General features: G+C 37.3%; 1 protein-coding gene across 3 annotated transcripts in view; it reads right to left on the bottom strand.

The window, feature by feature from the left end:
- Nucleotides 1-24,449, bottom strand: part of Dmxl1 (Dmx like 1) — a 101,553-nt gene that overhangs the window by 53,853 nt on the left and 23,251 nt on the right. For all 3 annotated transcript variants that reach the window (XM_048334292.1, XM_048334290.1, XM_048334291.1), the window contains exons 10-23: nt 22,140-22,352; nt 20,617-20,870; nt 19,832-20,516; nt 19,623-19,744; nt 16,317-16,406; nt 16,137-16,239; nt 12,836-12,955; nt 12,017-12,238; nt 7,625-9,310; nt 6,453-6,560; nt 3,289-3,458; nt 2,803-2,900; nt 1,806-1,971; nt 308-569 (exon numbers count right to left, since the gene is read on the bottom strand). In XM_048334292.1, the coding sequence (XP_048190249.1) occupies nt 308-569; nt 1,806-1,971; nt 2,803-2,900; nt 3,289-3,458; nt 6,453-6,560; nt 7,625-9,310; nt 12,017-12,238; nt 12,836-12,955; nt 16,137-16,239; nt 16,317-16,406; nt 19,623-19,744; nt 19,832-20,516; nt 20,617-20,870; nt 22,140-22,352 (4,299 nt within the window). The remainder of the gene's footprint in view (nt 1-307; nt 570-1,805; nt 1,972-2,802; nt 2,901-3,288; nt 3,459-6,452; nt 6,561-7,624; nt 9,311-12,016; nt 12,239-12,835; nt 12,956-16,136; nt 16,240-16,316; nt 16,407-19,622; nt 19,745-19,831; nt 20,517-20,616; nt 20,871-22,139; nt 22,353-24,449) is intronic.

Here is a 24,449-nt window from a genome sequence, read left to right as displayed (position 1 = left end):
CTTCCTTCCTTTTTTTGTTCAGTCATGGGGCTTGAACTCTGGGCCTGGGCACTGTCCCTGAACCTTTTGTTCAAGGCTAGGGCTCTACCTTTGAGCCACAGTGCAACTTCTGGTTTTTGAGTGGATTCTCACAGTGAATTTGTCCCTCAGATCTTAGCCTCCTGAGGAGCGAGGATTACAGGTGTGAGCCACCAGCACCCAGCAGTAAATTCAATTTTTTATGTAACACCCTTGATACTCAACAATGGTATGCACATCCAGCAAGCTTAATATACTTATTCATTAACCACTATGAAATACAGCTTACCATCATCCTGCCTGATTGGTTGCTTTATTAATGTTTCCAGAGCATCACTGTAATCTTCCAAAATCCAGTATGCCATACTCCGAAGGAAAGGATCACAATGCACACTTACGTCTGATGAACTGCCTCCATTGACATGAGAATCAATGCCCAAAACTTTTTTTTGTAAAATTGATTTGTATGTTGTAGATTTATCAAATTCAGTCTCATGTAGTCTTGCTATTACAAGAGCTAACTGAATGTCATTCAGTTTCTCAAGACATACCTTAAAAAAAATATTGTCCATTAATAAGCATCTTTCATTGAAGGATGAATTTAATTAACTTACTAGCAACTAGTAAAACACAGGGCTTTATCGGTCTCCAAAATTAACAAACAAATAATAAGAATCAAATATATAAGCTGGACTTACTATGGCAAATTTACTTGGGAACAGTGATATTAATATTGTAAATATGCTTCCTAATACTAACTATGCATTTCTGAAAACATTTAGACTAATAAGGCTATATCAGATAAAAATTCTAAATAGTGTCAGTTTGAGCGATTTCAATTTATTTTTTATTTTTTTATTTTTATTTTTTTTTGCGATTTCATTTTATTCCTAAACCTTTCATCTTCTCCATCAATGCTAGTAAGGGTGTTACATTTGCAAATTAAAGGCTGTTTTGTTTGAATTACCTGTCTGAGACTATGAGCAAGGGACAAATTGATGCAGATATGTTCATAATTGTTTCTCATACTCACTGAAAAGTTTTCTAAGGTTTATTAAGACAATGCCAGGGGCTGGGGATATAGCCTAGTGGCAAGAGTGCCTGCCTCGGATACACGAGGCCCTAGGTTCGATTCCCCAGCACCACATATACAGAAAACGGCCAGAAGCGGCGCTGTGGCTCAAGTGGCAGAGTGCTAGCCTTGAGCGGGAAGAAGCCAGGGACGGTGCTCGAGCCCTGAGTCCAAGGCCCAGGACTGGCCAAAAAAAAAAAAAACAAGCAAACAAAAGACAATGCCAGATATATTCAAATATGTTTAAGTAGAACAAGACAGACACCAGTAGCTCATGCCTATAATCCTAACTACTGAAGTGAGATCTGAAGATGGAGATTCAAAGCCAACCCCAAAACGTAAGTCCCTGAAACTCTTTATCTTCAACTAACTAGCAAACAAGCTTGAAGTGAAGGTACAAATCAAGTGGTAGACTATTAGCCTTGAGCACAAAGCTAAGAGACAGCACCCAGGCCCTGAGTTTAAACCTCAGGATTTGCACAAAACAAAACAAAACAAAAAACAAACAGATCTTTTTTTAAAATGTATTTGTGAAAACAGTCATGAACTACCCATTCTACCAACCATTCAAACTAAACGACAACTTTTAAAGGCTACTATAAATATTATCAGCTACTTCAGATATTTAGCCTTGTTATTTCTACTAAGGTGAAAGTAAAATTAAGACGAAGACCTTAGTATTTCTAAGTGCTATTTTAAAAAGTTTTTTCATTACCTCAACTGCATCTCTGAGGCAACCAGCTAAAAGAAAAAATGCTGCAGAATGTTCAAATCTTTGCTTGCCTAGCAAAGAAAATGCATTCTTCAGAGCTGCTTTACGCCACCTCTCCTCCTCAAAATTGTGTCCAAAAAATTGTGTCATTCTAGTGTCCTTTTGAGATCTATACAGAAAAGGAAGTATAAAAAAATCAAGAATACATTTTTGGAATTAATCTCCTACAAGTCAGCAGAGTAGGTAAATAATACTTTCCCATAAAAATCTCAAAGGTTATTTAAAATGTGTCAAATTATAAAGAAAAATTACTATTAAACTCATGCAAAACAATTTATATCAATATACATACATTAATATAAAATAATTGATAGTTACTTATAGTAACATCTATGCTACTTTCCAATTTAAACCTCACCAATAACCTTTCCTTCTTGCCTGCTTGAACATGACTCTGGTGATCAAACTAATTCCTTGGATGTTGAAAGAATTAGTTTTGCAGAAAACTGATCTGGAAGCATGATTTCCCCCAAAGGTTGATGTTCTTATTCACCTGGAACTGAACCAAAAATAAATGGCGAACCATCTGCTCCTACTCATGTTTACCAGGTAATACTCAGGAAAAGGGAGAGAGGAATGAGTTCAGGGCCCCGGGAGGAGATAGCTTTAGGGGACACCTGGCCCATGCTCTCAATAGAGCTGAAGATGGGTGCTTATCCTAGCCTAGACTCCACCAACTCATCTTCTCCCCTAACTCAAATGCCAGTCTCTGGTACAGTGGCTTTTGTACAGAAACACCTTAAGAAATTCTTAAAATTAAAAAGACAACATCTGGAATGTTCCTCTGTGGAAAATAACCAAGTATTTTCCCTATGAAATTGCTCCTTAAACACAAAAGTAACCAAGATTCTATATGAATCAGTAGCACATAAAACATATCTTACTATATATATTTACTCCTTATAAAAAATTTTTAGCTATAAAGCAGTTTTTAACCTACCTGTACAATCCCCAGATCACAGCCTTCTTTTTCATTGCAAGGTAAAAAATGGCAGCATCTAAAGGATCATTATTTCTATAAAAGGCTGCTTTGGCTACCTGCAATTAGAAAATACTGGTCAAACTTTCACAGAAAGTCTCTAAGTGAACAAATAATTTTATGTCTCTTAAGCACTAACACATGTAGAGAAGGATACAAGAGAAGGTAATAAGACTGCCTTTTATCACAAGCTCATCTATACTAATTTACTTTGCTATACATACTTCTCTTGGTGAAAACCAGAAGTACATTATTAAATGAACTATATAATTTTTGGAATTACTTTTAAAAATTACTTCACCATTTTAAAAATTAAGACTCCCCCAAAACATATTTCTGCTCCAAACAAAGAGGAGAAAATAACAAAGGAGGAGATATAGAATGCTGTTTAAACAAACATACAAAATATATTAATTCCTTTTTTTACACCAAAATAAATGCACTCACTTTTTCTATGCATGTGCGTAAGATTCGGTTATTCCGGACCCACCACCCCACACCCATGGCTCTTAATTCAGACCAGGTAGGATCATGCTTCTGCATTACGGGCAACATGTTCAACAGTTCTTCTTCTGCTACTGAATGAAATGCCCATGCAAAATGACTTGTAGACAGGCCTGAAAAAGGGGAAAAAGTAATGTTAATAATGATTACTACAAACTAGTGCTATACATATTTACAATAAAAGTGTGTAAACTTTTACGAGATACATAGTCACACTTAACTTTTAAGGTTCCTGAAGTAAGGGCTACTTTTTATTGTTGGTTCTCCAAAGAACTCTACTTCCTTAATGTACAATATATCTTGTACAATTAACACACATTTGCTTGAGAAGATATGGAAAATGCTTACAGCAAATACCACTGTGATGAAAGAATTCTGTCCTCTAGCTGTAACCTATAATACACTTTAGGAGATGAGAAATACCTGAAGCATTACTACAGAGGGGAAGGTATTCCTCTTTAAGTTGCTTTTCCTTCCTTTGGTCAGTATTTGTTTTATGGTATAACTCCCACGAATTAAAGAACATCAAGCAAAAAGCATAACTCAGTGAAGTAAGTATAGCACTACAGAACCTCCAGAACCAAAACATATATTCAATTTCATTTACAAAACTAAAATATACAACCTTAGACTAGTTATTTGGTTTCTTAATGTCTGTTGTTTTCATTTATAAAATGTAAGTGATCATAACATTTCTGCACTAGTTTCCAAGATTACATGATACAATAGTAGTTAAAAATTGTTCACGCGGACAAATGGGACTGCATCAAACTCCAGAGCTTCTGCACGGCAAAGGACATAGCTCTCAAGATAAACAGAAAGCCCACAGACTGGGAGAAGATCTTTACCGGACATTCAACAGACAAAGGCCTCATCTCTAAAATATATGCAGAACTAAAAAAATTACCTTCTTCCAAAACAAAACCGCAAAGAACCAATAGCCCCCTCATCAAGTGGGCTAAAGACTTACAAAGAAACTTCTCTGATGAGGAAATGAGAATGGCCAAGAGACATATGAAAAAATGCTCTACATCACTGGCCATAAAGGAAATGCAAATCAAAACAACATTGAGATTCCATCTCACCCCAGCAAGAATGTCATATATCAAGAAAACTAATAATAACAATTGTTGGAGGGGATGTGGCCAAAAGGGAACCCTACTTCATTGTTGGTGGGAATGTAAACTGGTTCAGCCACTCTGGCAAGCAGTATGGAGATTCCTCAGAAGGCTCAATATAGAACTCCCCTATGACCCAGCAGCCCCACTGTTGGGTATCTATCCAAAAGCCCACAAACAAAATCACAGTAATGCCACCAGCACAACAATGTTCATCGCAGCACAATTTGTCATAGCGAGAAGCTGGAACCAACCAGATGCCCCTCCATAGATGAATGGATCAGGAAAATGTGGTACATTTACACAGTGGAATTTTATGCCTCTATCAGAAAGAATGACATTGTTCCATTTGTAAGGAAATGGAAGGACTTGGAAAAAGTTATACTAAGTGAAGTGAGCCAGACCCAAAGAAACATGGACTCTATGGCCTCCCTTATTGGGAATAATTAGTACAGGTTTAGGCAAGCCATATCAGAGCATCACAAGGCCCAATAGCTATACCCTTAGGAACACATAAGATGATGCTAAGTGAAATGAACTCCATGTTATGGAAACAAGTGATATATCACAGTTGTAACTACTTTCAACGTCCTATGTGTATGTGTAGTTTCTATTATTGATGATGTTCTTGTATCACCTTCCTATGGTTGTACCTACACTATCTCTGTAATCTTATCTGAGTATATTGGAAACCGTGTTTACTGGTATTGGAAGTAGAAAATTCAAAGGGAATACCAAATTTGAGAGACACAGGGTAAAAAAAGAGAAATAACTACAAAAGCAATACTTGCAAAACTGTTTGGTGTAAGTGAACTGAACACCTGCGGGGGGAGGGAAAGGGGGGGAGGGAGGGGGGAATGAGGGACAAGGCAACAAACAGTACAAGAAATGTATCCAATGCCCAACGTATGATACTGTAACCTCTCTGTACATCAGTTTGATAATAAAAATTTGAGAAAAAAAATTGTTCACGCTTGTAACTGCAAGGATAAACCTCAAGGACATCATGTTAAATGAAATAAACAAGGCACATGATTACATTTACATGAAGAGTCTGAAAAAGTCAAATTCAAAGAAGCAAAGAGTGGAATGCTGATAATCATGGATGAGGCAGAGGGGAAATTAATAGGCATAAAATTTGTCAAGCAAGAGAAACTAACTCTAAAGAGGTGCTTGTAATATAGCCCACAATGTGGTACTATTTGCATAAAATTTATTATATGGATAGGCTCCATCCTTATGGGAATAAAAAATGGACATTATTGTTTAAAGAATAGATGGTAATATAAGCAGTGGGCCATGGGAATACGTATTAATTCCACCAGTTTAGGAGCTTGTATGTGAAATTTTTGGTTTTTATGGTCTCTCTTTTGTAAAACATTTAAATTTAAATAAACATGTATATTTAATCATATTAATTATTATAAACAATTATAAATTATTGCAATTTAAATGACAAATATTATAAAAGTGAATGTTTTACTTTCTAATTTTGGTGGAAAGCTGAATTTAGATAAAAAACAAAAAACAAATGACAGTCTTAGAAATTAGAGGATAAAATAATACTAATTTGCCTCACATATACAAAATATTAAGCTGTCCAATATACTTCTCTCTTAAGTCTTTTAATCTAGGATTGAAAATTCCATTGCCACAGGGTGCTGGTGGTTCATATCTATAATCCTAACTACTCAGAAGGCTGAGTAAGGATGCAGTTCAAAGCCAGCCTGGGCAGAAAGTCAATTAACCACCAGCAAACCAAAAGTGGTGCTGTGACTCAAAGTGGTAAAGCACTAGCCTAGAGCAAAAAGAGCTCAGGGACAGTGCCCAAGCCCTGAGTTCAAGCCCCATGACCGAAAAAAGAAATTTCCAATGCCTTATGCAAAGAAAATGAGGAAAGTTAAAAACAAACTTTGAATGTGTCAAATTTGTCAATACTGTCACATGTGCTTGCCTTACTTCCATGCAACAGACTAATATGAAAATCACCTTGGCGAAGGAGTTGGGCTCGACAGGCTGGAAGGGAAGTTGTAAGAAAGGTATGGAGTCGAACAGCCAGAAGAAACTTTAACCCACATTCATCAAGGGTCTCTCCACCTACAATCAGGAGATAAGTATCCAGTTATTACACATAAAACATTTTATAAGCAAATCATGGACTAAAATGTCTGATAGCATATAGTATAGCACCACACAGAGGAATGAAGCATTCTAAAACTGACAGAAATGGTTATCATCCCAAATACTTTCTAACATTTATTTTACCTACACAATTTTAAAAAAGGAAAAAAAGAATAGATTCATAATTTAGAAAATAAAGGACAGAATGAACTGACTCAGTGTCTATTAACAGAATCTGAACTTGTCTGCTCTGAACTTTTTTTTTTTTGCCAGTCCTGGGCTTGGACTCAGGGCCTGAGCACTGTCCCTGGCTTCTTTTTGCTCAAGGCTAGCACTCCGCCACTTGAGCCACAGCGCCACTTCTGGCCGTTTTCTATATATGTGGTGCTGGGGAATCGAACTCAGGGCTTCATGTATGCGAGGCAAGCACTCTTGCCATTAGGCCATATTCCCAGCCCCTGCTCTGAACTTTTAAACTATCTCTTCTATACATATGTTACAGTAATATTTTTTTTAATTTTTTGATTGGTCATGGGGCTTGAGTTCAGGGCCTGGGCTCAAGGCTAGTGTTCTACCAATTGAGTCAAAGCACTACTTCTAGCTTTTTCTGAGTAGTTTACTGGAAACAAAACTCTCATTGACTTTTCTGCCCAGGCTGGCTTCAAACTGCAATCCTCAGATCTCAGCTTCTTCAATAACTAGGATTACAGGTGTAAGTTATCAGCACCTGGCAGTAATATTTTCTATGTTGATTGAAATCATATATCCATCCCAATAATCTGTTAATACTTGTTAAATAGTACCAGGACCTGATTTTACTTCATATGATCAAAACTATAAAATACCTCTACCATACTCACATCAAAAATAGTTATCTATTTATGTTCCTCTTAGAAGGATCAACTTATTTTCTTAAAAATGATAAAAATTTAAATTACCTTAATTATCTCCTTATTTTCTTTTCAGTTCCTTTAATTCAAAGGGTACATGCTACTGATATATACCTTCTAAGACCAGTGTTTCCTACAATTTAATTTTACCTTGGCTTTTGTCTCTGCTTTCTCCAATATCAGTGCTTGTTGTTGCAATTGTGTCAGCCAAAGCCATAAGAGACATCTGCTCCATCCGGCTGAGTCCTGGTAGACTAGAGTGAAGTAAGTGGCCAGAAAGAACCTGAGCATGCTCAGGTCCAAAGTAAGTCGGACTGTACTGTGAAAGGTCAATGACTCTGGGCTTTGTATTTTCTTCCCCTGACTCTAACACATGAATATCAGGCATTAGAGCTGAAGTCTGAAAAAGCTCATCATAACTTTCTTTGGACAGTTGCTTTGACTTATTTAAGGAACTCTCATTACTAGATTTCTCCAAAGATGAGTAACAGCTATCATCATCTGCTGCAAGCAATGCATATAAAGGAAGTGGAGGAACAGAATCAATTTCTGTGTAATCTGTATTTTCAGTTTTGTTGAATGCCTGGGGGTCTCTGGTAGTACTTCCACTAGCACTGATGGTGAGAGACCTAAGACGGCGATCGTGATTGGATTCGGCTTCACTAAGAGCCACAACCTCCCCAGCAATGCACTTGACCAGATGTGACAAGATGGCCTTTGCTCTCCGAACCTTGCCAAGATCCATAAGTTCCAAAAGCTGCAAGGGATGGTACTGAGGCAAAGTTGGGGAAAGTACATGAGCTGCTTCAAAGAGTCCTGAATCTTCCATATCCACTGAAGGATCCAGGGCAGTCTTCTTCCCACAGATTTTCTGTGCAAGACTGGTCATGGATCGAGTCAGAGTTTTCTTTGTAGGCTGTAGCCCAGAGCTTGATGAGTTGTTCTGTCTTATTAAGCTTAGTATGGAAGGAGTGCTCCCACTGTACGAATCTGTCCTGACAGGTTCTTGTTTAGAGGATGGCTGCCACTGGGAATATACATGCATTTCACAATCCATTCCTACCACAAGGATGCCATCCCGGACCCATGACAAAGACACAGGAAAAGGTGGGGAGCCTTCTACAGAAGAAACCAAGTCCACACTCCGTAACAGTACAAATTTAGAAAGAGGCACAACTTTAGTACTCTCCCAAAGAGGAAACGCTAGGCTCTCCTTACCAGTCTGTTCTTGTAACTTGCCAGACAGTGGTCCATACATGAAAAGTTTTGATCCAATTCCTACAGTCAGGATATGAGAACCATCTTCTCTAGACATCCAATCTAAGTGAACCAAATGCTTTGTGTTTGATGTGATACTTTCTTTACTGAATAAATAGGTCTCTTGTTTATTATAGGCCACTAAATTGCTATCAATACTAATGCCAGAATCCAACATTGTGCTTAAATCATCTAAATGAATTGTCTGTTCAAGGACCCAACATGAGCCTCCTGTAGACTCACATTCAAAAATACTCACATGCATCACAACATCCTGAGAAGGTCTATTATTAGATGCAAGATGCTTATATGCCACTGCTAAACGATTTGTATGTGCACAGCTAACTTCTACAGGTCTACCCGGTACAGTTATACTACTATTGCTCTGAAGTCCATCTTCAATAAGTAATGGCCATTCTTCCCAAATGTACGTAAGATCAGTTTTTCCACTCTTTGAGGTAGCAGGTTCTCCATCTGTTACTCTGCATCTCCAAAACCTTACTTTCTCATCTGAGCACGAAGTGACCAATAAGTAAGGGGCACTGCACACAGGATATATAGAAGAAGAACTCAGATGTCCTAAAAGGAAAATAATCTATTAACAATATATCAAATGTGGTTGAAGAATTACATTTTTACATACTGGGCTTTCATCCTATAGTATGAACTACTATGAACAGAGCTATGACTATCTCTATTTAGTGTAAGATATGACAAAATCAATAAGAGGCTTTTAATGATATCAAAAAAGTATATAAAAGAAAATATTTACTAGGGAAGGCATAGAAATAGTACCACCTCAAGAAACAATACGCATACACATTCAGGCACCAGTGGCTCAAACTTGTAATCCTAGCTACTCAAGAGATTGAGATCTGAGGATTGAGGTTTAAAGCCAGGCTGGGCAGGAAAGTCTATGAGACACTTATCTACAATTAACCACCAGAAAACCAGAAGTGGCACTGTGACTCAAAGTGGTAGAATGCTAGCCTTAAGTGAAAAGGCTAAGGGTTAGCACCAAGGCCCTGAGATCAAGCCCACAACTAATTAAAAAATAAAAGAAAGTATTACCAAAATCTATGGCTAAAACCTAACCCCCCAAAATGTACTTCAATTTCTGCATTTTATAGGTAAGGATACTTTACTAGACATATTGTCTTGTGCCTAAGTCAAGTAAGTAGATTAAGGCAGAATTAAAAACCTGAATTCTTGCCCTGATTCTCAATCCAGCTTTCATTTCACAATTCCTTATCCATTATAACAAATCTCATATTAGAGCTCAATACATTTGTAAGAATGTATCAGCTCTCCCTGGCTTCTCTGCCTTTCTGATTTTCAATACAAATGTGAACAGCCAGTCTCACTTAAGTACTGAATGGTCACTTTGAAAAGTCCTACACAACTGAGATTTGTGTAATATAACTGATGCTGAGACGACTCCTCAGTGGGCCTTACCATTTGACCATGCTCAATCATACAATACTAACTTCCTAAAATGGGTGAGCAAGTGAGATCAGGAGCCAGACAGATCACCTCCTCAGGTTCTGCCAACCTCAGTGCCCCTAGAGCACTGCTCAGTCTGGCATGAACACACATAGATGTGGTTCTGTTCTAATCCAAGTATTTCTGACCTCTGTTGTAACTATTACCATAAAAAATGTTATGTGAACATTTAAACGAACATGTTAAAGGTAAATCCCACCTTATGCATAATAGGTTTCTCTGAACTAAAGTTCTCATTTTGGCAACAGTGTTGAATAAAATTTACATATGCTACTCTTCTTGCCAAACAAACAAACAAAACCCTATTTTTCCACAGGAGTTCTTTCAAACAACTTTGCTCAAAATAAAGTTACTTTGATAAATATTTTTGGATTCTGTACATCTGCAGTGTTATTTTCATTAGAATTCAGTAGTGAATACCATACTGTTTCAGCTAATAACAAAAGCTGTTTAAAATATTTTCATTTTTCCCCCTTACTTTTCATTTGTTTTGTGACAGGATATCCATTATGTATACTAGGCTGGCCTCAAACTCACTTGTTGGCCAAAGGAGACTTGAATTAGTGATCCTTCTGCCTCAGCTTTCAAGTGCTGGTATTTACAGGTATGTACAATACCTTGCTTAGTTTTTGACAAGGTTTACTTTTCCTGGTATTTTAAATTAAAATATACAATGAAGCAGAATTTAAAAGTTGGAACACTGTTAATGCTCCCAACTCCTGAGAACTTCATCATTCAGAAAATCTTAAATACTTGATAATAACTCGGGATTCTGAATAGCATTTAAAATCATCCAGCAAAAAGTTAAACGAACAGACAGCCAGGTGCCAGTGCTGCATATCTGTAATCCTAGCTACTTGGGAAGCTGAGATTGAAAAGACCACAGGTCTAGGCAGCCTAGGCAAAAGGTAAAAAGTTCTTGAGACCCCCATCACAACCAATAGCTGGGTGCAGTGGTATGCTATTTTTTAGCAATGACAAAGGTTGAAACTGGGAAGATCACAGTTCCAAGTCACTCTGAACAGAAAAGTCCATGAGACTCCATCTCAAAGTGAAGAGGCTGGGTCTAGAGGAACACACCCGTTATTCCAGCTATGATGGGAAGCCCAAAATAGGAGGATCATAGTCTAAACACAAACATAGGCAAAAAGTGAAACCCCATCTCAAAAAGAACAGTGCAAAAAAAAAAAAGGGCTGGCAATATGACTCAAGGGGAAAGGGCCTATCTAGTAAGGCCTCAAGTTCAAACTTTAGGATATCAAGGAAAAAAAAGGCAGAAAAGTAGAAAAGTACAAAGACACAGTTTGACTACGAAAATAAAATAATCAGTGATAAAGGAGACAGATGCTGTATCTGCATTCTTGATGCCCTGGAACAAGTGGTTCTGGATCGCTGGTGTGTACAGAAATCATCTTGTTCACTAATTGGAACAAACTGCTAGCTTCTATCCTAGACTTTGTGACTAACAGCCATATATTGACTATGAAATAATTGGGTGATTATAAAATTGAAGTAAAAGAGCCTAGTCTGGTGTACATATTTTAGACCTAGCTCCTGGGAGACTGAGGCAGAAGGAATGCTTGAATCTAAGCGTTCAAGACCAGCCTAGAGGATATACTAAAAGTGCATCAAAACCATAAAAATAAAGAAGCTATGTATTTCTTCTTGGTATTCTTAACACGTGTGCATGAGAATCCCCTGGAAGGCTGTGGATTTCAGAGGTATTAGAAACATTTGTGGATTGTAAAGTTAGATAAATATTTTTGCATCAAATTTACACACCTGCTGATGGCTTCACACTTATTATCTCAACTCCTTCAGGTAACTGCAACTCCTGGCTGTACACCATTTCAGAACACAGAGTCAACTTGCTGGTGCTCTGGAGATTGGCTCTGCAAGCCTGAAACTTCTGTGCAAATGGAGACGGGATCTTCTCCGGAGAAGAAGAATAATGTTCTTCTGGTTGCCAAACTACTTCAGAAATTTTTGTATCTATTCTTTCATCTATAAAACATAAGGAAAAGAGCAAAAACTGGGAGGGAATCCTATGTAGATTATATTAGCTACTTTAAAAATCCAGCCAGGCATCAGTGGCTCTTGCCTAAAATCCTAGCTTCTCACAAGGCTGAGATCTGAGGATCATAGTTTGAAACCAGCCCAGGCAAGAAAGTTTGTGGGTTTCTTATCTCCAACTAATTACCCCCTAAAAGTCCGAAATGGAGCTTTAGCTCAAGTGGTAGTATCTTAGCCTTGAGTTAAAAAAAAAAAATCCAGGGACAGTGTTCAGGCCCTGAGTCCAAGCCCCAAGACTGGCCAAAAAAAAAAAAAGCTCAGGGACAGCACCCAGCCAATGAGTTCAAACCCCAAAAGCAGCGCACACACATGCACACACACACACAAGTCCAAAAGATAAAGTTGTAGACATGTCATAATTTTTTTACTGCAAGAAAATGAGTTGTTTTCTCTATCAACTGAATAAACCATAACTATCACTACTACATAAAATGACTGTAGGTAGTAATATGCCCTGAACCGTCTACTTGTGCAAAATTTGCTAGTGATTAAGTGAATTTAAAGTTAAGAAAAAAAAACCAAACTCACCCAAGGAGACAGGAATTGATTTTAAATGTAAGTTCCACATGCGTAACAGTGAACGGTTGTCCTGAGTACACTCTATCACAACCAGGTAGAATTTTTCAGAAAATCCATTAGCTAGGCTGCCTGTTGGCATCAGTAATATTTTTCAATATTAGTGTTAGGTAAGAGATAATTACTAATACATTAAGGTTAAAGTAAATGCCTTTTTTAGAAAAAGAAAATGATAATATTATCTAGAGTTCTAAATGTAAGGTGGCATTATAGAATACGCTCTACTTCCTTACCAAATGAATTTGTATTAACATTTGAACACTTATATGAATGCTATGCTTATATTTCATTTTTAACTGATAAGCTTTGAAAGTCATGTATTACAGTTATCACTGCAAATTGTTCAGAGTAAAACATATTAACCAAAAAATTCCTAAAAGGAAAGGAACTGTATATGATACATACTTATCAATAAATCATGATGAAAATTACATGGCCAAAATCTTTCCAAGTAATTAACTTTCATAGCAGAAACACTTCTTTCTATTCATGTTTCTTATCTAATGATCAAAATACAAGTGTTCATAATAACTCATACTACGTAATTTATACAGCATTAAGGTTGCACAAATCAAAGTAAGAATGCACCTAAAATATTATAAAATGACAATTTATTTCTTTTACAAAAAACTTTAGTGTAAGTTTTTTTATTATTTACAAAATTATGTAAACAAAAATTATAAAATGATATAAATAAAAATATGTAAAAACAGAAAGCAACTAATATTAGGGGGGAAAAGTCCCCAAAGGAACATCAGAAAAACCATGAAGATCTTAAATTACCATGTGACAAGAGATTAAATGAAGAGACACGTTTGATGACATCTTCTAGATGGGTTAGGCATTTAAATCATAAGAATTAAAAGGAAGTAAGAATTATAGGACAAGAAAAAGACTAATTCAATCTACTTGTAATAATTTTACTAAAACAAAATAATACCCTAATAATGTCTGTAAAGTACCTTTCTTCTTCTTCTTTTTTTTTTTTTTTGGCCATTCCTGGGCCTTGGACTCAGGGCCTGAGCACCTTCCCTGGCTTCTTCCCGCTCAGGGCTAGCACTCTGCCACCTGAGCCACAGCGCCCCTTCTGGCCGTTTTCTATATATGTGGTGCTGGGGAATCAAACCAAGAGCTTCATGTGTAGGAGGCAAGCACTCTTGCCACTAGGTCATATTCCCAGCCCAGTACCTTTCTTCTTGACAAAAGAACATAAAGATTTAACTCCATAGGCATTTTCTGGGAAATTCTAATAATAAAAATAATGGTAAGCTGGGCAACAGTGGCTCCTGGTTGTAATCCTCGCTACTCAGGAGGCTGAGATCTGAGGATCACAGTTAGAAGCCAGCGTGGGCAGGAAAGTTCATGAGACTCCTTTCTCCAATTAACAAACAGAAAACTGGAGGTGGCACTGTGGTTCAAAGTGGTAGAACGTTAGCCTAATAGTCAATAAGAATTCCATGGGTATTTTAAGAAAAATAAAAACAAAAATAAACATAAAAACAATAAATCTATAGAATCTTAGAAACAGAAAAGATAAAGAGCACAAAAAATTCAACTGTAGGCAGAGAAAGTAATTTTTGCTTAAAATTTTTAATTTAAAGAGATTAGAATTGTTAATAGGAACACTTGATAATCCTTTAGGCTCCACCTGTCATCTTTGTTACTCATCTTTCTGGGCAAACTTCTGACATGTTTACAATGAAGAAACAAAGGAATAATGCCTATGTGCAGAACCTGTCTTTTTCAAGGCAAAGCATAAATCTGAGAACAAGGCAGGAGATTAGATAGTAAACATCGAAGGGAGAACTACTAACTGTGCCTCCTCAGGAGAAGAAAAAGGGAAAGGTAGAAGAAGTGTACAGAAATGTAAGAAAGAAATCCAGACTAATTTAATAATGTAGGTAACAGCACTCTACACTTGATTAACTGACATGGGCTAGGGTTGCTTTCTAAGGTTTTTTTCTGACCACCCAAGGCTTTACCTACAGCTAATCAGCATTCTTTCACTCAAATTAACAATTTGTGTGACGTTTAACCAAAAAATTAAGTTGTTCTATTATAAAAGTATTAGGAGGAAGTGGTGCTGTGGCTCAAGTGGTAGAGAGCTAGCCTTGAGCTGATGAGCTCAGGGACAGCACACGCAGGGCCCAGAGTTCAAGCCCCATGATGGACAAAAAAAAAAAAAAATAGTATTAGGACACAAGATATATTTAAGGCTATTTATTTAAGTTATGGCTTTTGAAAAGGCAGATTTTGCCACATTATTGAAACCAATAACATAGGAATGTACCCACATGCACATTAGCAAGTATGTAGCTGGTGGCTCATACTTGTAATCCTAGCTTCTCAGGAGATTGAGATCTGAGAATCTAAGTTCCAAGCCAGACAGGGCAGGCAAGTCTGTAAGGCTTTTATTGCCAAAAAGCCAGAAGTGGAGCTGTGGCTCAGATGGTAGAGTGCTAGCCTTGAGCAATAAAAGGTGAGGGACAGTGCCCAAAACACTAAGTTCAGACCACAGGACTGGCACACACAAAAGAAAGCCCAAACTCTACACATTAATAATAAACTAACAAACACATGCAACTGAGAAAATACCTTGAATTTTTCCTCATTAAGAATGTAAAGATGAGCTGGGCGAGCTCGCACACACCTTTCGTACCAACCACTTGGGAGGTTGAGATTAGGATTGAGGAAAGTTCCTAAGACTCAGTTTCAACTGAAAAAAGCTGGACATGATGGCATACACCAGCTACAGTGGGAAGTATAAATAAGAAGATTGCAGTCCAGTCCAGCCTAGACCACATAATGAGACTATGTTTCAAACAAAAACAATAAAAAAAAATAGCACAAATGCCAGGTCAGCTGCTCATGCCTACAATTCTATTTGTTTGGGAGGAGAAGGTCAGGAAAAGATTGTCGATCAGGGCCAGCTTGGTAAAAACTTAACAAGATCCCAGTTTAACAAACAAGCTGGACATAGTGGCTGATACTTGTAATGCCCTTGACAAGCGGTGCAGGTTAGACATCAGACAAGGTAAAAAATGTGCCCTATTTGAAAAATAACCTAAAAGCAAAAAAGGCTTCAGGCATAGCTCAAGTGCCTGCCTATTAAGCACAAAATTATGAGTTGAAAGGTCAGTACTGCCAAAAATAAAAATAATAAGCATATACAGAACAATTTTAACTTCAATACATTTAGAAACCAATCCATTCATCTTTATTAACTGCCTACCATACTGATATTTCTCTTTACCTGTATCAGAGGGAGTGCTATCCTTCCCCAGACTTTTCTTCTCCAAGTTATTCAAAATGAAGTCTTCTTGAAACACATGAAGAAGCTGGGTTTTCCTGCCATGCTGAATGTGAATAAATACCACCATAAGTTGATGTCATGTGTGTTTTATTTACCTAATGTGCAGCACATAATACTTACAAGTTCAGTTATAGGATCTAATGCAATAATGCACCCTGGCCTGGCTGTTGACTGCTGACTGACAATGGTAAACACTTCACCAACATATTTCTATCAAAAAAAGAGAAAATAAATTAAAACTTTAATTTAATAAGTTAAACATAAACATGAAATTTCAGGCACAACAATAAAAATAATTAAGTTCAAGTGGGCTACACATAGTACCTTTCAAGTACTAATACTCTAGGATTTTACCTCACTAGGAGTTACAAAGGCATGAGTAAATAGTTACATATCAGTTGAGTACTGGAATACCATAGTTGCTATCCTAGCTAGTTGGGAGGCTGAGAATGAGAAGACGTGGATCAAGGCCAGCCCAGGTAGGAAAGTTCAAGAGACTTCTTTTCAACCCATAGGTGAGAGAAGTGGTAAGTGCCTGTCAATCTAAGTTATGTGGAAAGTTGATACTGGGAGCATCAAGGTTTCAGGTCAGCCCAGGCAGAAAAGTCAGACAGACTCCCTTATCAATGAAGGAAAGCTGGATGCAGTTGCAGGTGCCTGTCATCCCAACTCAGAAAGGACAGATCATGTAGGGTGCTGGAAGCTCATGGCTGTAGTCCTAGCCACTCAGGAGGCTGAGATTTGAGGGTCTGGGCTTGAAGCCAAACCAGGAAGGCAAGTCCATGAGACCTTATCTCCAATTAAACACCATAGGCAGAGTGGAGCTGTGACTCAAATGGTAGAGCACTAGCTTTGGGAAAGAAAAAAAAAGCAGCTCAGGAACAGTGACCAAGTGCCCAGGCCCTATGTTCAAGCCCCAGGACTGGCAGGGGGAAAAAAAAAGGCAAATTAAGTAGAAACAAGACCCTCTCTTAAAATAAGCAGGATGATATGTGGCTAATCTCAGTAACAATCTTAACAATCTCCCTGTCTATGCTTTCCACATAACTGGGATTACTGGCATGAACCATCATGCAAAATTTAAATTTATTTTAGATGTCTTGCTAACTTTTAGCACTGGCTCTCCTCAAACTATGATCATCCTGGTTTCTGCCTTCAGAGTAACTGGGATTATAGGCATAGGCCATTAGGCCTGGTACATAATCCTTATATTTTAAAATCTGCAGAGGCTGATTGATTTCTGTGTGTACCCAGGACTATTATAAATGCTTTACCCATATTAATTCATTTAATCAACTCTAATGTCCCTTTATGTCTACTCTGTTAATATTCCCATTTTATAATGAGATAAGAGAGACGATGAAACTTTCTTAATGTCACTGAACTGGAGTGGGAAAGCTAGGATTTAAACCCATTCAGTTTGCTTCAAGGCTCATTCTTTCAATCACTAACATGCTCCTCTGTGAAGTCAATGTAGAATCTACAAGAATAATAGTGTTCTTAGCGGTTCCCATAAGTCTCCCTTCCTGGGCTGGTCTCAAACCATAGTACTATAGATACCAGTGTCCTAAGTAGCTAGAATTATAGCCATGAACCATTGACACCTGGCTATGCCTACCTTTTGATCTACTACTAGACAAGTTAATGTATGTGGCTGCCATTATCCATTCTTTTTTTTTTAATTTTTATTATAAAACTGATGTACAGAGAGGTTACAGTTTCATACATTAGGCATTGGATACATTTCTTGTACTGTTACCTTGTCCCTCATACCCCTCTCCGCCCTCCCCTTTCCCCCCCCTGAGGTGTTCAGTTCACTTACACAAACAGTTTTGCAAGTATTGCTTTTGTTGTTGTTTCTCGTATTTTACCCTTTGTCTCTCAATTTTGGTATTCCCTTTGAATTTCCTAATTCTAATACCACTACACAGTTTCCCATACACTCAGATAAGATTACAGAGATAGTGTAGATACAATCACAAGAAGGTGATACACGAACATCATCAATAGTAGAAACTACAGATACACATGGGATGTTGAAAGTAGTTACAACTGTGATATAACAATCATTTTCATAAAATGGAGTTCATTTCACTTAGCATCATCTTATGTGATCATAAGGGTATAGCTATTGGGCTCTTGTGATCCTCTGTTGTGCATTATCCATTCTTATTTTGTGCTTCTAAAGTATTTATGCACGCAACTTCTCTAGGAAAGCAGGAATTACCTTTGTCTTCCTGTGCTTAGCACACAGAAGTACTCAATAAATGTTCATTAAATTAGTGAAAAGGTTTGGTGTGTTTGATTTTTTTAAAAATTTGGCTATTATAGATACTTCTTTCTAGAAACATCACCTCACAAGTTGATCTGTGAGTGTATATGGGTATGTTTCATCTATTCTCTTGGAATAAATTCCAATATCATAATTTTAAAAGTGGGTCTGGAAGCACAGGTCAGTAGTATAGCACCTGCATAGCAAATGCAAGACCCTGAATGCAAACCCCACCTCCAAAAAAATTTACAGCTTTTGAATTGGTACAGGAAAGTGCTGATGGGGAGAATAGTGTGTATCCACAAAGTTAAAGACTGGAAAGTTGCATGAATCTCCTAAGCAGCTAAAAGTTGCCTCCGGGATAGTAAAAAACTAGCCTTGGTTGGCACATATGCCTGTGAATCTGGCATCTAGGCACCTGAGGTATGAACTTTTGTGAGTTTGAGACCAGTCTGGGCTTAAAAAAAAAAAAAAAGAAAAAGAAAGAAAAGAGGAAGAAAGGGAAAAGTGGGAAAGAGGAGAGAAGAAAGAATATGAACAAATGAACAAAAAACATTTAAGGCACCAACACTAGAGAAAAACTGAAATCCTGAGGTACTAAAGAGACAGTGCAGTGGGTAGACTGCTATTAGTCAACATAGGAAGAGTGCATCTATTTCTAATGGTGAAAGCCTTATAGTGTTATAGTTAGGACTCCTGCCTGAGCGTTTTCTCTTTCATGTTTAAGATTAAATTTTCACTCCTTTTGTTCTAGCCCTACTTATCTAGAAAAAGAACTAACAACTTATACACAATGCTCCCATTAGTCTCCATTTACCCATGAGCAAAGAAGTGTTACAGAAACACATACTGTAGATTAAACTCTTAATTTTAATGTGTGTATGCTATGAATTGAAAACAGGGCCTCAAATATACTAAGAATATGCTCTGCCACTGAGCTATACCCCTGGCTTAGATCCTAATTTTTAAATGAATGATGGTTTCTTTAGCTTAGAATCACTATAAAACAGATACAATACAAATGTGAAAAAAATAACAAAAGACATACTGAATACAAATTATACGTCAGAACCCTAGACATGCTCAGTAACAACAGTTAAGTATCTGAAAAATATCATTTAATACTTAGACAAGTTTTTAAAGGCAGTACGTACAGAAATTTCTGGATTGGAGAGCTCACATAAAAGCTTCTTGGCATCAATGACTGCTTCATACAACCTCAGATACTGCCCGTCACTAGCCACAAAGCAAGCACTAGGAGAGTCACAGTATGCACCTAGAAAGCATTTACATCATTTATACTTTAGCCTTCAGTAACAATGTCAGAAAATTTAAATACTGAAATGAAAATCAGAATGCTTACCAAGACAGTAACTGGGTATAAGAGCAGGAAGCCATGCCACATTGGAAAAGGCAGAAACATGAAGAGAATTGATCCGGGCAAGCTCAGACACTCCTCCCGAAAAGGACAATGGCCCAACTGGGTCAACCCTCCAAAGAATAAGCTCACTATAAACTGCATTGGGATCCTGAAATGCCACATCAATGGTGCTTTTATTTTGGTGTACCAGGGAACATTCTTCAGTATTTACAGTATCATGAGGTTTCTTTTGGTTATCAACATCTGGTGTCCTTAATGCATTATGGTGAGACGTTGTCAGTAATAATGGTAACACTGAGTGGCAAGCTAAGTCATTAAGATGAAAACGATGCCCACAGTATCTGGATTTGTGAGAAATACTAAGAACTGTAGAAAAAGCAGATTCCTCAGCAAAACTTACTAGCCACTGATTCAGAGAACCATCAGCATGCTTTGAAATCATCATAACATTAGGGGTAAAAATACTTAATTTTAAGCTATTAGATGACTTATTTTGACCAGAAGAGATAAGCATTGATGTAGATCGAGTGAGGCCAGAGGGCTTTTGTCTCCCTTGCTGAATAGCCAAGTCAACATTCTTGGTACAAGCATACATTACTATGCTTTTACAGAGAGAGTTCGCATCACCTGTAGGAAAAGCTACAGGAATTCTCGAAACAAAGGACACCTAGGAATTAAGAAAGCAAGAAAGAATTAAAACAAATAGAATCGTAGAAAACAACTGCAAAACAGTATTAACTCATCAGAGACCATAATAACAACAGTACCTGTACTTGGCGAAACATTCCAGGCTGGTATTCATCCAGCCAATCTACATGCCAAACTAGTAAAGAACCATCCATGGGATGGATACTGAAAAGCATGTCTGCATTTTTGCTCCATTCAGACAGAAGTACTTCAATCTCATGATCAATGGCAGCTGATGGCAATGGTGCAAAACTTGAGTTTGGTACCATTTTGTCTTCTCCCAGTTCCTTCTTTTCATGATTTATTTTCAGATCATCAACACCATCATCCATTTCTAAAGCAAAAGGTTCATGAACCAAGGAAATGAATTGAGACTATTACTATAAGCTAATAAAAAGCTTTAAGACAGGCACCAGTGGCTTATGTCTGTAATCTAGCTTACTCAGGAGGCTGAGATCTGAGGGTCATGGTTCAAAGCCAACCTGGGCAGAGAAATCTATGACACTCTTATTTCCACTAAAACTACCAAAAAAGCTTGAAGTGGAGCTGTGGCTCAAGTGGCAGAGTGCTAGCCTTGAGTAAAAAGCTCAGGGACAGTGCCTGTGTGTGTATATGTGTGTGCATGTGCGTGTGCGAGTGTGTGTGTGTGTGTGTGTGCTGATCTGGAGCTTGAACACAGGACCTAGGCACTGTCCCTGAAAGAATTAAAACAAATGGAATTGTACAAAACAACTGCAAAACAGTATTAGCTCATCAGAGATCATAATAACAACAGTACCTGTACTTGGCTAAACATTCCAGGGTATTCACTCTTTCCACTTTCTTTCTTTCTTTCTTTCTTTCTTTCTTTCTTTCTTTCTTTCTTTCTTTCTTTCTTTCTTTCTTTCTTTCTTTCTTTCTCTTTCTTTCTTTCCTTCCTTCCTTCCTTTTTTCTTTCCTTCCTTCCTTCTTTCCTTCTTTTTCTCTCTCTCTCTTTTTTTTTTCCTTTCCTCCCTCCCTCCCTCCCTTCTTTCCTTTTTCTTATAGGGCCAGTACCAGGGCTTCAGCTCAGGACTTCACACTCTTGCTGGGTTTTTTCACTAAAGGCTGATGTTCTACCACTTGTCCCAAACCTCCATTTCTGGCTTTTTGCTGGTGAACTGTACTTTCCTGCCCAGGCTGGCTTTGAAGGGGGATTCTCAGATCTCAGCTTCCTGAGAGCATGACCCACCAGCTCCCAATTTGAGATTCTGCATTCCTAAAACACCCTGTAATCCTGATCCTGTCTATAGACAGCAATTTGGGCTATTCGGTCTTAAAGGCTGAAAAACAATCCCAAGAATAAAGATCCTTTAAGGTCTTGAACCACCATGTAGAAGGAAGAAAAGTGAAAATGGAACATCTACTCTACATCTGTATTATGCATTGTAATCTTGGAATTGTATTTCTAACAATAGCTAGTTTTGCCCTAATATAAAAGCTACTTAATGTCTCAAGTAGCAGAGCACCTGCCTGGCAAGCCTAGGGTGAGTTCAAACTCCAGTGGCACAAAAACAAACAAAAACCTGTTTCTAAAACCTGTTTGAATATACTTTAAAACTGTTCATTTTTCTTAATGCTTTACCTTCATCAGATTTTACATCTGCCTGATTCGAGTCTTCCATGCTGGCCTCAGAAGATGGCTGTTCAAAACTTTTTCTAAGTTGCTGTAGAAAGACTTCCATGGACAAAGTAAAATGCAGCTCTTTGTTGTTTAACCAGTGTACTACAAAAGGTCCACTCTCTTCTTGATTTTCACTTAAACTCAGAGATGTTATAGATGGAAGAAGTGGAATGTCTGTATAGAAAAAGCCACAAAATAACAATTGTTATTATTCTGGTATACAAAACATTCAGATCTCTTGTTTTAATTATTGACTACTGCACTTAACTTCTGTCTGAGAAAGATTTCTCCACTTTTTAATTAAATCTGATTTAGTTTGAGTTAACTTTTAAATGACTACTTTAAAGCAGTTAAAGCTTACAGCAAAACAGAGAAGAGTACAGAACTTGCCACCTGCATTCCATATTAAGCACAGTCCCTCCCATTATCAATGTAGTCCACTAGTGTTTGTTAAAATAGATGAACACATTTTGACATAACACCAGCATTCAGAGTCCATAATTTACCTTAGGGTTCACCCTTGGGGTTGTACATTCTATGAACATGGACAAATTTAAAGTAGTACTATACTTATCTTTCAACTTATAAAAATACATTCCTTTTTTTTCTAGTGTGTATGGTTAACTGGAGGTAAGAGTCTCCTGGACTTTTTGCCCTGATTGGCTTCAAACCATGATTTAAGCTAGGATTACAAACAGGCATGAATCACAGGTGTCAGCTGTCAATATTATTTTCAACAAAAACATATTTAAGTAGCAAATTTACTATGCTTATTATAAAAGAAATAAAATTATATATTCTAGGTCATATACCATAATTTAACTATTCCTGTTTACTTTAGTTCTAAAAAATACTCTCCTGGGGAAATATGTCTATAACACAGACATGTTTATAAGTTTCAGTCTCCTAAGCAGCTATGATTATAGGCATAAACCACCAGTGCCCAAATCAATAGCAACAATTTTTTTAACCTGACATGCTGACATTAACTTTCCTTTCTCTGTAAACCCTCAGGCCTTTTCCATTAATGACAATATTCAAGCTTTCTTTCTTTCTTTCTTTCTTTCTTTCTCTCTCTCTCTCTCTCTCTCTCTCTCTCTCTCTCTCTCTCTTTCTTTCTTTCTTTCTGTGTTTGTTATGGGGCTTGAATTCAAGTGCTATTTAGGTGCTATTCCTAAGCTTTTGTGCTCAAGGCTAGTGCTCTACCACTTGAAACCACAGTTTCACTTCTGGTTTTCTGATGGTTAACTGGAGATAAGAGTCTCATGCCCAGGCTGGCTTTGAACTGTAATCCTCAGATCTCAGCTTCCTGAGTAGCTAGGATTACAGGCATGAGCCACCAGTGCCCAGCTTATATTTTTTATTTTAGTAGTTCCTGGGGCTTAAATTCAAGGCCTGCACACAGTCCCTGTACCTCTTTGTGCTCAAGGCTAGCGCTCTACCACTTGAGCCACAGTGCCACTCCTGTCAAGCTGTATTTTCAAAATCTTGCCATTTTTAAATTTTGAGATTCTAAGAAACTATACCTCCTCCCCAGTATTATGCTTTACCTAACACTGTTATCTTCAAAATTAATTCAATGACCTTACAGGTAACTGTGTATTATAACCATTGCCATTATATGTTTTGATAGAGGTGACAGACCTTTCTCGAGCCAAGATAATTTTTAATAAAGATTATTCAATATTCTAGTTATATTTTTTGGCTCATGGATACCTTGAGTATTTACTTCAATCTAGTAAATTCTAAGACTGGAAACAATATGTATCAAACATATATAAACACTTTGACCTAGTAGAGCACATCTCACTTTGATGAATAGAATTTTATTCATGTAACTAAAAGACAATGCTTATTGCTAAGTTCCCTTAAAAATGCAATGTTGCCATTTCTAGCTCTTAGCGAACAGTTTATACTTAATGCTTAAGAACGTTGTACAATGTATTGTCTCCAATAATGGCCATCTTCTAGAAAGAGGACTACGGTGAAGTAAAGTGAAAGAGGAAGCTTTTATTTCCCACTTTCTATATGTATAGCATTTATCATGTACAAATGTTGTATGTAATTTTAAGTAATTTTTCAAGATTGTAGTTTAAAAGCCATTATCAACTGTGCCCGTGAGTCTTCTACTCGCATAAAATATCTAATGATAAACACATAAATTTCTAAACTTAAAGATCTTTTAGTTTTTCTACTAATACAAATTTCAAGCCGAGTACCACCTAGCTACTCAGGAGGCTGAGATCTGAGGATCATGGTTCAAAGCCAGCC

This window comes from Perognathus longimembris, chromosome 25 (assembly GCF_023159225.1).
Source record: "Perognathus longimembris pacificus isolate PPM17 chromosome 25, ASM2315922v1, whole genome shotgun sequence".
NCBI classification, from domain to species: domain Eukaryota; kingdom Metazoa; phylum Chordata; class Mammalia; order Rodentia; family Heteromyidae; genus Perognathus; species Perognathus longimembris.
The sequence above is the reverse complement of the archived record's forward strand: the minus strand, read 5'-3'. Positions and strand labels throughout refer to the sequence as shown.